Source organism: Heterocephalus glaber, unplaced genomic scaffold (assembly GCF_053883595.1).
Source record: "Heterocephalus glaber isolate CG9 unplaced genomic scaffold, H.glaber_assembly_v1.0 deba00000678, whole genome shotgun sequence".
NCBI lineage: Eukaryota > Metazoa > Chordata > Mammalia > Rodentia > Bathyergidae > Heterocephalus > Heterocephalus glaber.
Window position 1 is genome coordinate 2989856 of NW_028258157.1, and position 14255 is coordinate 3004110.

At 44.8% G+C, this 14255-nt stretch overlaps 1 protein-coding gene across 6 annotated transcripts in view; it reads right to left on the minus strand.

Moving 5' to 3' along the window:
- The window catches only part of Sema3d (semaphorin 3D), a 161823-nt gene that overhangs the window by 86318 nt on the left and 61250 nt on the right, over positions 1–14255 (minus strand). For 5 of the 6 annotated variants that reach the window (XM_004839776.4, XM_013070355.3, XM_004839774.3 and 2 more), the window contains exon 4: positions 4504–4664. In XM_004839776.4, the coding sequence (XP_004839833.1) occupies positions 4504–4664 (161 nt within the window). Of the gene's footprint in view, positions 1–4503; positions 4665–5030; positions 5282–14255 lie in introns of those variants that run through there. The other variant, XM_021254004.2, reaches the window with a different exon arrangement.

Here is a 14255-nt window from a genome sequence, read left to right on the forward strand (position 1 = left end):
ACTCCCAGTTTATGTTTATAGCTGTGAGATAACAGGGTCTAGTTTCGTTCTTCTGCATGTGTACTCCCAGTTTTCCCAGCCCCGTTTGTGAAAAAGGCTGTCCTGTTTCCACTAGCACCTGTATTCCGTTGGTCTGTGTCTGTTTTTATGTTACTGTCTCCCTTTTTTGATGACTATACCTTTGTAATATATTTTTATATCAGAGAACATGAGGCTTCCTGTGTTTTACTTCTGTGCTTAGAGAAGATATTTGATATGACTTCAATTTCTTAAAAATTGTTGAGACTTGCTTGGTGACCCATTCTAGGATTTACCCTGTAGAATTTCCCATGTTCAGAAGAGAAGAACATATATTTTTCCCTTGTTGGATGGGATGCTGTAAACATGCCTGTTAACTATTTGGTCTAGGCTGTGACATGACTCTGTTGATTCCTTGTTGATTTTCTGTGTGGATCACCTGTCTGTTGCTGGCATTGGTGTTAAAGTTCCCAGCCATTACTGCATTACGGAATGCTTCTTTCTTAGGTCTATTAGTATTTGTTTTATATACTTGGTATTCCAATATTAGGTACATATGTATTTAGAACTGTCATTTCTCTTGCTGAATTGACCTCTTTATTATTATGTAATGACCTCTTGTCTTATCTTACTGTTCTTCAATTAAAGTCTATTTTGCTTGACATAATTGTGGTTCTACTGCTTTCTTTTGGATTCCATCTGCATGCATGTCCTTAGCGATGAACTAAGTTTCTTCTAAGCAATATATAGTTGGGTCTTGCTTTTCATTTTTTGTTGTTTGGTTCTTTGTTTTTGGTTTATTCAATCACTTATCTCTTTTAATTGGAGAATTCAATCCATTTACATTCAGGTAATTACCTGCAGGTAAGATCTTACTACTCCCATTCTGTAGCTTTTCTAGTTTATAGTACTTTCTCTTTTTTTTCCTTCCTCCTTAACAGTCTTCCATTATGGTTAAATGACTTACACTAATAGTGTGTTTTAATTTATTGCTTATTAGTTTGGGGTTTGTATGTTATAAATTTGGCTTTGCGGTTACCAGGAGATTTACCAAAATCATATTTTAGTTATAACAAGCTATTTTGAAATGACTGCAACGTAAGGTGATTGTAAAGATGAGAAAAACAAAGAATCAGAAAATATACAAAAAATTTATACTTGTGCTCCATTCTTTTCCTGAATTTCAACATTTTCTGTCCCAATTTTTATCTTTCTATATTGCCTAGCTCTTAACATCTTAATGTAGCTCTTAATATCTTAATGTAGTTATTTTAATCTTCATGGTGAAGACGTGAATGTCCTACTCATTATCTTTATATTAGAGCATTCTCAACATGTCTGTACAGTTAACCTTACCAGTGAGTTTATAATTTCCCATATTTTCTCCTTATTCTTGAATGTGTTTTAATCTAAGTTCCTCTTTCAGTCAGTAGAACCCCCAGTAGAGTTTGGCTCAAAAACACCCCCCCCCATGCTCAGGTGTTTAGTGCTTGCTTCTGAAGGATGAATGGGTCATGGAGCTACTGAGAATCGAACCACTGACGAGTTAACAGCTCAGTGAGCTATGAGGAGAGGAGGTTCAGTTAGAGGAGGTGCTGCAGTGGCATGCCTTGGAGGGATCTATCCCTTCTGTGTTCTCTCTCTCTCTCCCACCTGGCTGCCAACCATGGACCAAAATCTATGAAATCATGAGACAGATGGTCCTTTCCTTCTTTAAGTAGTGCATGACAGGTATTTCCTCCCCCATTTCTTATGACACAAGTCTGGTCGAGATATTCCGTGCATTCTCAGCTTTCCTCTGGGAATGTCTTTATCTCTTCTTCATTTCTAAAGGACAGTTTTGCCAAGTACAATATTCTTGGTAGGAAGTTTTTTCTTCTATCTTTTCCTTCAGTGCTGTGCAAATCTCACATCACATCAAATCTCTCCTAGCCTGGAAGGTTCTGGTGAGAAGCTCCCTGCCCTGTGAACTGAGGCTGCATCACACGTTTTTGCTTCTTTTCTCTTCCATCTTTAAGAATCTTTTTCTTTCACTTTTGAGAGCTTGATTATAATGTATGCTGGAGTTGACTTAGTTGAGTTAAATTAGAATAGTGACAATTAACCTTCCTGAACCTGGACATTTATATCCTTCTTTAGATTTGAGAAGTTTCTATTATCATCTCTTTGAAATAGGTTTCAATACATTGGCCATTTTTAAATTTCTTTTAAAAACCAATAAGCTTGGTACTTGTCCTCCATGAGGTCCTGAAGTTCCTGCAAACTTTCCTCCTTCATCAATTCTTTTCTCCTTTGATTATGTATTTTCAACTGGCCTGTCTTCAAACACACTCATTCTTGTGTGTGATTGACTTTATTACTGATGCCCAATTAACATGGTTTTGATTTTACTTAGTATATGCTTCCACCCAGAGATTTTTTTAAATGTATTTCCATCTCTCTGTTAAAGTATTGAATCATTTCATGGTGTTTTCTTGAAGGACTCTGCATGTCCCTAAAATAGCTCTTTTAAATGCTCCACCTGAGAGTTCACCCATACTGGTGACTCTCATGTTGGTTTCTGGTGCTTTATTTTGAATGTTGGGTGAGATTATGGTTTTCTGAAAGCTTCTGACATTGAATGTGACGCTGTCTGGGTCCTGAAGGGTTATATATTCATTCCAGTGTTAATCTGGCTTTATTTGTGCCTCTTTTTCCAGAAACTCTGAGCAGACTGTTGAGTTTCCCCAAACCTGTAGCTATTTTGCTGTTTCAGTGGTAGATGGTTCTCTTAGCCACTTTGCACCGAGCCTGCTGTTAGAGCATCACTCCGACTGCAGCACTGGAGGGGCACCTAAGCCCAGGCTTGTCCCAAATCTGCAACTGGTGAGGGGAATTGGTGGGGGCGGTGGTCCTTGAAAAGAGTAATCCACCCACCCCAGCCTGTCCCTGGATCCACTGTAAGCCTGGGGATCTCTTCCCCAGTAACCTGCCTGTGGCTAGACAGTGTGGGCATCTGCCTGGCTGGGGCAGAAACACCATGGAGTTGCTAGCCCTAGATTCTTATGCCACACATAGGGCCACCAGTGCTGCAGACTTGTACATTCTGAGCCCACAGCTTGCAGGATGGACCCAGCCCTGGGTAGGACCAACACTGCACTGCTGTGGGCTGCTTACTGCTGATGTGGACTCAGCGGCCCAGGATCACTGCACCTAGCCACCGGTGACACTGGCCCGAACAGCAGCTCAATAGACTTCTCCCAACTCTGGGGCTCTGTCCATGGGCACCACCCTGGTGCTGGTGTCTCCTAGGATCTGGTCTGTATTAGGTTTTCCCAGCCCAGCGCTGAGGCCCTAGGTACTAGCCTTGTGCGGTTTAGGTTGTTTTACCCTCTGTGAATGGAACCTTATTCCACACTTTGCTGCAGGGTCGGGCAGTGCTGGCAAAGGCATTTCCACCCAAGGGGATGCAAAGCTGCATCATGCCTGAGTCTTGCAGGTGCGAGGACCTGTACCATCTCGGGGATGTACCCAGGCCCACACTGCAGCGGGGGCTGATGTGGCCAGAGCACACAGCTCTCCCACTGGGGCGCGGGTCTTTGCCCTCGGCCAGGCAGGTCTGGAGGCCCCATCCCCTAACACCAGCCTGGAGAGAACTGCTGCCCAAGGTGCAGTACGGAGGTGGGGACAGTTCCTTGACTCCCAAGGCTCATGACAGCCTAGCTCCCCTCAGTCACACAGCCTCAGGTGCAGTGTAGGGGAAGGACAGTGGCCTTGTGCCCACTGCAAGGCCGGCACTGATGTGGGCTGCACACTAGTCCTTCTCACTGGTCTCCTCCTGATGCCAGGCCAGGTCTAGCAGTCGGAAGCCTTTTGTTTCCAAGCTCGGGCCCCACTCTGGGCCCTGGGACTCCCTGGGTCTCCTTGTTTTGGGCCAGCACTGAGCTAGGTTTTATGCCTGTTCCCACCCCTTCTGCCCAAGGCAGGGCAGAGCCATGCAGATGGCCACCCAGCTAATGCAGTCCGGGCAGCCAGATGAAGCCCTGTGCAGGGTCCCTTCGGCTCTGCCTGGCACCCTGCTTCGCTAACTCCAAGGCCAGGAGTTTGTCAACCAAAAATTAAAGGAAAATCGATTTCACAGTTGCTATATATAGAAATCTTCATTCTTGATGGACAATTTTCTTGCCATTTCTTCAATCCAAAACTCTGCATTTCTACTCTATCTGAACAATGCCCTAGTTTTGATGCCTTTCATTCACATTTTCAAAGGTTTTAGAACTTTATGCATTCACTCTCAAGAAAGAACATGCATGCGAAAAGCAAGAATATGCGTGTGTACTTAAATCCACAAAACCACAAGCGTCTACCAGGAGCAGTGTTTTGTTTTTAGTACAGTCTATTCTTTTTCTGACACGTAAGTGACCTACTGCATTCAACATGGACCCAAAGCTGGAGAAAGGCAGAGAGGAAATGGGATGAGTTAATCAATGTGGGAAATAAACTGACCTTCTTGAAGTTGCGGTTGAGGTCGGCCAGGCTGAGCAGGAAGACGTGGTCCTTGGCTCCTAGCAGCAGCCGGCCCTGCTCCTCATCCAACAGAACAGTCTGGAAATCCAGGCCCTCCGAGGAGCCCAGGAAGGGCATGCAGCTGTTTGAAAGCAGCAAATCTATGAAAAGGAAAAGAAGAAAGGGAAAAAACCCTTAATTGACAATATATTTGCTTGTCTGTAAGAAAGATGGAAAGAGAGTCCCGTTTTGTGGAAAGCTCCACGTAGGGATATGCAAAGGAATACAGTTTTTAACATGTGCTCATTTAGAAACAAGTGAAGTACACTAGTATTAGCACTGTTTTATGTATAAAAATAAAGATTAATATCAATATAAAGCATGTGAGTACCAAAACAATTAAATAAAGGTATTCTACAATGCTCTATTTATATTCTTGTTATAATTCAACGTATCTATCTATAATATTTGAAACTTGATCAAATTAATAAATGCATATAAAGTAAGCACCAAGCTGTGTCACAAACCTCATAGTATTTCTTCCATTTCTGCTTTTAGAAATCAGCCTTTATCTCTAGAATGGCTGTGACCCTGGGAGCCAGGTGCGGGGGGTCTCCGGGTGTGCCTTGCATGCACAGGGATGCGCGTTGCTGCAGCCAGGGAGCTGACGGACATGGACACGGCGCTGTCACTCAAAGTCCGAAGTCTGCTAGGATTGGATCCTAATGTCACTGAACCTTTTATGAGGTGGATAAAGGGGTCGTGACATGTGTCCAGCATCACAATATTACGGAGAGGGGCTTCACTGCCCTGACAGTCTTCTGGGTTCTGCTATCACCCGCTCTCCACCTCTCCAACCCTGGCCCTGGCAACTGCTGATCTTTATTAGGCCTCCAGAACTGTGCTTATTGGAATCATGCAGTGTGCACCTTTTCAGTCAGTCCTATTCCTCACTAGCGAGCCAGTATGTCTCCTCCCTGTCTTCATAGCTTGGAAGTCAGTGTTAGCGACCATCCCACCCTCTGGATGTACGGCAGCGCATTTATTCATTCACCTACTGCAGGGCAGCTTGGTTGCTTCCAACTTTTGGCAGTGAAGAGTAAAGCTCCCCCAGACATCAACGTGCAGGACTTCCTGTGGGTATAAGTTTCCAACTTTTCTCTGAGCTAAACACCAAGAAGCATGATTTAGTGGATGATTTGCTTAGTTTTAAAAGAAAGTGTTCAAGTGCCTTCCAAAAGATCTGTCCATTTCCTGAGCCTGGCACCAGATGGATGTTGGCAATCTGGGTGTGCGGTGTGGTAGAATTTGCATTTCCCCCCACATCCTTGTTGTCATCATTGCTGAGATGTCTACGAAGGTTTCAGCCCATTTTGGGTAAGTGTGCTATTTGTTTCTTATTACTGAATATTATCAGATCTTGGCATCTTTCAAATCAGTTTCTCATTAGATGTGTCCATTGCAAATATTATTTCCCAGTCTATGACTTCTCTTTTCCCACTTTCATTTTTTGATAGCATTTAGAGTGAAGCTTGCTTCGAACGATTGCAGGGTTATTATTCTGCAGGAAGAAGAATCCAAGCAAATGGATTCTGAAAGAGATGGCTCGCACTGATAATGCGATGAAAATCTTGGAGTTGAAAGTGATCACTAAAAGTTCTTAAGCAAGAAAGTAGTGAAGAGCAAAGAGACAGCCAGCAAGATGAGTAGACTTCGGGGCTCAGAACAGGGGAAGTGGGGACAGCGGCAGTGGGAGGGCCCTGAAGCTGTGGAACAGGCAAGTCCGAGGGGAAGACAGCTTTGTGTGCTGTGTCCACACACACACACAAACAGGCAGCTGACACAGTGATTTGCTTTATTTTATTTTTCCATAACCAAGTCTATCTGATTCAGTTTCAAACAAATTTGATGAGGACAAACAGCTGCGGAAATACTGAGGAACCTGGAGTCTTATCATTTCCAAATGATTCAATGCTGCGTTGTGACAGCATGAGCACCATAAGGAAGAGAGTGAGCTTGGCCAACCCTCTGCCGCCAAACTGAGGCACTGGACTCAGGCATCACATGTGCACGTGCGCTGTCTGGGGCTGGGACGGGCTTGGAACAGCTCCTCCCCCAGGCAGTATATCTTTCTTGCATTTCTGCCAAGCCAACCAAAGCCATTTTTGTTTCCAAAGCTTGCTTCATCAACCAAAACCCCCAAAAAACTGTGTCATCCCTAGAGTCTGTGTCTTAACACCTCAAGGCCATACCCACCTGATTTCAGAAATCCCAAGGCAAGGCAGCTCTGCTGCATGAAGACTTCAGAGCGTAGTTTCTGTTTTCTCCCTTTCATCCTAATTCGGCAGTTCTGAGGCATGTGATGTTTTTGAGGATTGCTCACAGTGTCCCCTGGACAGAGGGGCATGCAGAGCCCGCCCGAGGCTCACTGACCACAGCCACCTCTGGTCCTGAAGGGCTTCTCTGAGCCTGTGACCCCACCAGTCCTTCCCTAATGACCCCTCTTGGCAGCGCATGCTCCTGCCAACTGCTGTCTGCAGCCCAGAATCTCAAAGTCCCATGATTGGTCTAAAAAACACCATCTTAGAAAATGTACAATCCAATGGCTCGGGAAATCAATGAAACCAAGATGTGCTATTGATGGATTCCTTTTCTGGTCCTCTGGAAGTCTCCGCCCTGGACGGGTGTTGTTGTCAGGGTGTCTGGAGCCCCTCCGGGCAGGGGGCCAGGCCAGGAGAGTCCTGCTCTGGCTCTGAAGTGAGGTCTGTACTGCCCTTCTCCTGTCCTTTGGTACCTCCGCTCATCACTCAGTCAGAGGGGAGTCTCTGACCCTCCGCATTCTTCCTGTTCACCCCACAAAGGAAGGGAGTGGCTAGTCACACTGAATCCAATAAATTTAGGATTGAGTGGTACAGGCTTCCTCTGAGCTTCACAGCTGAATGAACAAAGTCCCAGTCCTGACACCCTGCAGTTATCTCCAGGAACCTGCACTGGGGTGGGGGCCGGGGAGGGACGCTGTCGTCTCTCCCTTACATTGGCATCGCTGAAAAACAGGCTCCCACGCCCTTAAGGAAGAATGCCAAACTGGAAGAGGGAGAAGAGAGAGAGTGTCAGGGAGCCAGAGAGAGAGAGAGAGAGAGAGAGAGGAAGGAGGAGGAGGAAGAGAGGAGAGCAGTGGAAGAAGAGAGAGGAGGAGAGGAAAGGAGAGGAGAGCAGAGGGAGAGGAGGGGGAGAGAGAGAGGAAAGCAAGAAAGCAAGAAAGCAAGAAAGCAAGCAAGCAAGCAAGAAAGAAAGAAAGAAAGAAAAAGAGAGAGAAAGAGGGTATCAAGGTTGTTAAAGGCAGAAATCTGAGAGGTAAAAAGAAGATGAGGCTTGAAGAAGGTGGAAGTTAGATCTGCCCCCAGGGTAGGAGAGCCTTCCTCAGCACAGAAAGTTCATGACTGGAAACAGACCCAGGTCAAACATGGTCCAGCCAGCCAGCACAGGACAGTCACTTGCAGAAACTCTTGCTGCCCCACCCTGGCTTCCTGAAGGAAACAGAGGTTCTATCATCCCAGCGGGCAAAGCAGGTCAGTGGCTGTCCAGCTCCAGGGCTGCTGTCAGCCCCACCTTTCCCTAAATGCAGCTCTGAGCACTTCCTTCTGAACCAGTGCCCTGGCATCTCCTGGAAAGAGTGCCTCCGAGACCTCTCTGGTGCTTCCCGGACATGTCTCCGGGACTGGGCCATTGGCAGGGACCGCTGGCCTGTGCACAGTCTGGTCAGCACAGCCCTCCTCCCCGATGAGGACGTCCACTGCTGGGGCTCCGAGTCCCTCCACTCCCTGGACCTGTTTGCTCCCCCCGCTCTGTGTCCCAGGAAGCACCTGGATTCTCCCTGGGATTTAACCCGTGGCAAATTTACCCGTCTCACACTGACATCACCTGATTTCTAACAGGTTTTCTGAGTCTTGAGATCATGTGAAATATTTGGGTTATCAAAATCCACCTACTCAAAACTGCCGATTATACTGCATATGTTTATTTAGAATAACTAGCTAACTACTCAAGCTATACAAAACATGTAAAGAGCACCAGCCAGACCTATAATTCCTACAAAAACTTGCTTCCCAATCACAGGTGTATATCACATTATTCTTATGTTTTCTTGGGTGAAATATCCAACCCTAACCATCTCCCGTATATTCAAGGCCAAGCAAAAAAAACAATAAAATTCAAATTTTCATTTGCTCTTTCTTCTGTGGTGGAAAGTTGGAGAGCATTCCATTCATTAGGTCTTAGAACATTATCTACATCAAAAATAAATCAGATGATATCACACAGGGAAACCTAAATTAGAAACAAATAAAGCCGTTTATGCAAGCAGATTTAGGTCCTTCCTGGGACAGGATGTGGATAGGAATGAGGTTATTTCACACTGTCGAATTCCCATCCCTGTCCACGTTTTTAAGTCACAGGTTGATTCTTACTTGGCAAGTGTTCAATGATGCCTGCTTTATGTAACCCATCGCAGGTGAAGTTCCTAATTCAGAATTATGAGTCCTTTCAAATTCTTACTTTCAGAAAGATGAAATTCCTCTTAAATTTTTCAAAGTGTTGGTATGATTCATAATTTTGCCTACTGACCTAGAAAAAGACTAGATTATAAATAACTATTACTTTTACCTAAAAGCAATGTCTTGATAGAATAAACTTGCTCAGAAATAGTGGAGAGGATATTTCTGAGGAAAATTGCTTCCATTGTGACAATTATTTTCTTAGCTTCCTTAAAGATATTTAGAATATGTCTCCTTTTTCAAATTTCAAAGAATGTTTAAACTCAACATCAGGTCACAAATAGAGGAGGATTTGTTTCAATCAAGTATATAAATTTAGTTTTTAGAAAGGCCAGCACATCATAGCTTAATGAAGAGCTACTGTTACTCTAAGGAGCAAGACAAATATAACAAGAAAAGATAATTCCTTGAGCTAGGACCGCTCCACAATAATGTATACAGCACAGGAGTTATAAGTACCACCTAAAAGGTAAAATTTTGTAGCCATTACAATTTAAATTATACAATTATATGAATAAAGTAAGATCTGCATATCAACAATAATGTGAAGAGGCTCATGTGAGGCTTTGGTCCCGTTGAGAATTCTCAGCCCTCTGTACCCACAGATCCTTGATTGTGCCTTCTGTTTTTCCCAGAAATTGTTTAAATCATGTCCTCACTCCTAGGATTATGAATTTTTAAAAAAATTACCATATACTATTTATCGTGCTGAGCACTCTTTTTAACACTTGAAATTTAATTTCCATAAATCCAAGAAAATTTTAGTTTGGCTTTCCATTCAGAGCCAACAGATGTCAGTCACCCATAAGACCTTTCTCTGTCAGTGCTGGTGAACCTCTGGCTAGCATGCTAGCTGTTTGTCGTCAATGAAAGCTCTAAAAGGTTCACCATCCCTGCTCTAGGTTCTCAGCTGAGGGTGGCATAGCCACTCAATGGTGCTCAGACAATTTGCACCAGAATTCTCAAATATCCTGACAAGGGGGAAATGAAAAACAACACTGCCAGATGGATACTGCTCCCCTCCATTCCGGGCAGTGTTTACACAGTCTAAGCAGTGACACGGTGTCTCCCATTTACCCTGCACCTCCGGGAACTGTTTATCTCCCATCCATCTTGGTGCTCTTTGAATGACTTGAAACCCTGACCTACATGCACGCTGTCTCTTGAGTGCATCACTTCAGAAATCCCAGGCGCTTCGGGCAGGAGTTGGGTGCCCTGTGACCCCCTCACCCTCCTGAATCATGGCTCTGTGATGTCACCCAGGGCCTGGGGCTCAACACCTCAGAGTCACCTTAGTGTCCCTCCCTTGTTCCTTCGCTCTTTCTCCTGTAAATAATGGTGCTCACCACCTTGCAGGCGAATCTGAACCCTTAAAATCCTACGATGCAGGGCCAGGGATTCAGCTCAGTGGTGCCTACGCCTGCCTTGCAAGCACAAGGTCCCGCATTTGATGTCCGGTACCAAAACAAACAAACAAACAAAGATCATATGATGCAAATGTCTGCTCTCTGTCGTCAAATATGGATCCTCACTATGAGCCCGGCAGAAACCGCACCTCCGCCTTACTGTGACAGGCTTGTAAACTGCCCTGCTCTGTCTGTGTCCGTCCTCACCAGTCCCACCATATGATCCTTCCAATTCCATTTTCCCCTTAGTTTCAATAAAACTAGGTCAATTTCATGATCCAACCCTTCCAATTCCAATATGTATGTCATTCAAGAAATTTTAAGCTTCCTCCAATGCTCAAAGGTCAATTTCATACTCATTTTTCTGAGTTCTTTTAAACATTTGGTTTTATTTATACCACAGAACTAAGCTTTTTGCAATTAATTTGTGTACTCATTTTGTTGCTTACAAAGCCTACAGCCCCTCATAGGTAGGAATAATTTCTACATTGCTGCTGAAGGCTAATGAGGACTTAACTAATGATTTTTCACACCAGTACTTGTGAGCTGGGATTTACTAAGCCCTTGCTGATTCTGAGACACCGGCTGTGGCCTACACTTCACAGCCACGGGGGCCCTGCTGTGGTCGCCACGTGTGAGCTGCACTCTGGGGTGAAGGGGGCACGAACGCCCCAGCGTGGCTCCCGGGACTGAACATGCCATCACACCACTGAGACCCTACACAGACCGTCCCTGCCCAGTGCAGAGCACAGGACTGCGCCTTCTCTAAGTCCTCGGTTACAGGGGTGCTGCTGCTCCCAGCCATGCTGGGAGCAGAGGAGCAGCAAACACTAGCCCAGCATCCTCAGCTTGCTCCAATTATGGAGCTGGAATCCTTCCCTTTCCTCATACTGCAGATTCTCTCCAACTCTTAAGTCATGACATGTGTTCCTTTAAGCAATTTCTCTTCTTACAACACTAACTTGATAGCATCTGTATATCCCTAATTTCTTCCTGAATGTTAGCACTGATAAACAACCTACTTAGCTTAGATCAGTGATATATGACATGTGTAACCATCCTCAGTTTTCTTATACAAGAAGGGGACGTGCACTCATTTAAGTGTTACCATTTTTTTTTTTTTGGTACTGGGGATCGAACTCAGGTCCTTGAGCTTACGTAGCAGGCGGCGAAACCACTGAGCTAAATCCCGCCCCCCCCCCGCCCATGTGCACTCATTTAATATGCATCAACTTGGAAGGAAGGTGTCTGAGCCAGGAAACCTCAGGTATCTTTCCTGTAGCTACAAATTTCTCTCCAAGAAAACTAAATACAATTACATTTGTAAAGATGCCAGATGCTCTTTCCATCTTCAGTGACACGTTACATTTGAGCTGTGTTTGAATTCTATCAAAACATCCACTTTGGGCTCTTAACATCTGATGAGCTTGGCCAGGATTACTTTGGTTGATCCTTAAGGAGAATATAATTTCTTGGTGAGGAAGTCAAGACTCAGATAGGATGAGAACTTCTCACGGTGCACAGACAGTACACATAGAGAGAAAGTGAGGTCTATCTACGTCTTCTGGTTCTAAGTCCAGCTTTCTTTTATAGTTTAATGTTTAGCAACATTGGATAGGCAAGACTCTTTCTCAAAGCAGCTCGACTTTCTGTTTGCACTGCATAGACCAACATCACCTCTATCACTTCTTCACACTAGGGATTTATCACACTTTCCAGCATGTGTCTGGTCACTGTGACTTAAGTCAAATAAACCTCTTTATGATATCTTTCTTCATAAGTAGAAAAAGCACTCTAGTTCTAATTTATGCTGCTTTTGAATTAAGATGAAAGCAGTATATTTAATGGATTCTTACAAAAAATGCAAACCATACATTACTAGCTCTTAAAAAGTAAAGAGGCATTTGTCAATTTTTTCTGTTAAAAAAACTCAATGTCTACAAATTATAGAGACTTGTACTGAAAGAATCTCAATGTGAATTTTTTTTTAAACCCCAGGAATGAGAGCCAAATTTTAGGTAAGTGAAGTTATAAAATAAGAAGTTGCTCAGAAACACTTTCATCTCCTTGATAATTTATAGGATAGTAAAACAACTGCACATAAGATCCTCTCAAAGAAAACTTTTTCAATCAAAACATAGATGACTGGGCTTAACTCCAGTTCCAATTCTTCCCTTCAGCTCTGGCCTTTTACACTTGCTTGATTTGGGCACGGTGGGAGACAGCCGCAGGCTCTCATGATCTGGCTCTCTTTCCGCTGACCAGGAAGCCAGCGATGGCCTCTCCAGGATCGGCCAGTTTTACCCTCTCCGCCCGGGAGGCTCCGGTGTGACAGTGCATGACTGATGGTGTTACATTGTGTCTCACCTTATGTTTCTATGTAATTCTGTGGTCTGTGGACTTCCATAGCCCAGTACAGTGTAGAATGGTGCTACACACAGCATTAAGTAGATTTTAATTGTCAAATAATAGGAGTGGGTACAGGTAAGTTTTAGCACAATCACTACTAAACTGAAACAGTAGATTTAGGTCCAATCACCAGATGTTCGTATATCTATTTATGTGATTCTACGATTAATCTTTCTGTAACTTTGCTTTCAAATCCTTATATATCCATTTTCTAATCATATATCCAAGGTGACAGACCACTTGCCTGCCTAGCATGCCGAGGCTCTCGGTTCAGTTCCCGACGGCAAAATGTGAAAAGCCCGCAGTGTTTACAACCCGCCGCATCAGCGCACCTGAACAGCCTCCTCCTGGAACACAGTGCTTATGGTGTAGACCTACAGCGGCCCGAGTCCCATGTGTTCAGAGGTTGGGCTTCCTGAAGGTGAGGATTGCTGAGGGTGCCCTCCCCAGCAGAGTAACCCACGGAGGGGTCGCAGCGGCAGGCGCCTCGGGGGTGGGCCTGGCTGGCGGAGGACCATGGGGCGTGGCCCTCAGGGGGCTCTGCCTCCTTCTGCCCCTGCGGCTCATCCCACTGGCTCTTCCCTCCAACCTCCCCTCTCACCCCATAGACCACCGCCTTGCCTGGATTATTACAAAGCTTGGAACGCGGCTCTACTTCTCTGCCTGCTTCTTTTTTGGTGTATTTTCAGCCCTGAAATCAGAGCAAATCCTATGGCAGAGAAGAGTCAGATCAAGTCAGAGTGTTTTGAAATTTCTCCCTTAATTCACATAGTGCTCAGACTACAACAAAGGCTAAGTGTTAGCTGCCTAAGTCATCGGTCTGCTTCGCTCCCATAATGTTTACCATAGGATCCCTGGAGGCGTCAGTCAGACACTCTTCTCACCTCAAGGCCTTTGTACTTGGATCCCTTCTGCCAAAGATACTCCAGATATCCGCATGACCTGCCACAGGCATAGTAATTATCTGTGAAAACGTCTCCTCCCAGTGAACTTCCTTCCCTGCCCGCATCTGACTGCTTCACCTTGGCTAGTCCCTAGCTCCCCTTCCCAGCTTATTTTTCTGCATACTTCCTGTCACTTTGTATCCTGCTAAATAATTTGCCTATGTATAGTCTGGCTTTCCCCACCAGAACTTCCACTGCATTATGCTTAGGACTTTTGTCTCTCCTCTTGGTGGCCATATCCACTAGTGATATAAGGCATTCACGGACTATGGTTATTAACTATTAAAGGCTGACTATCACACAGGCAGTACAATTATTCTGCACCCCTTACACCCATGCAAAAGACTGTGAGAACTTGAATGGAGTGAAAATACATCTGGGGAGCCCCGGGAGTCCATTCAAACACAACACATCCACAAAGTTAAACAACCGATGGTGTG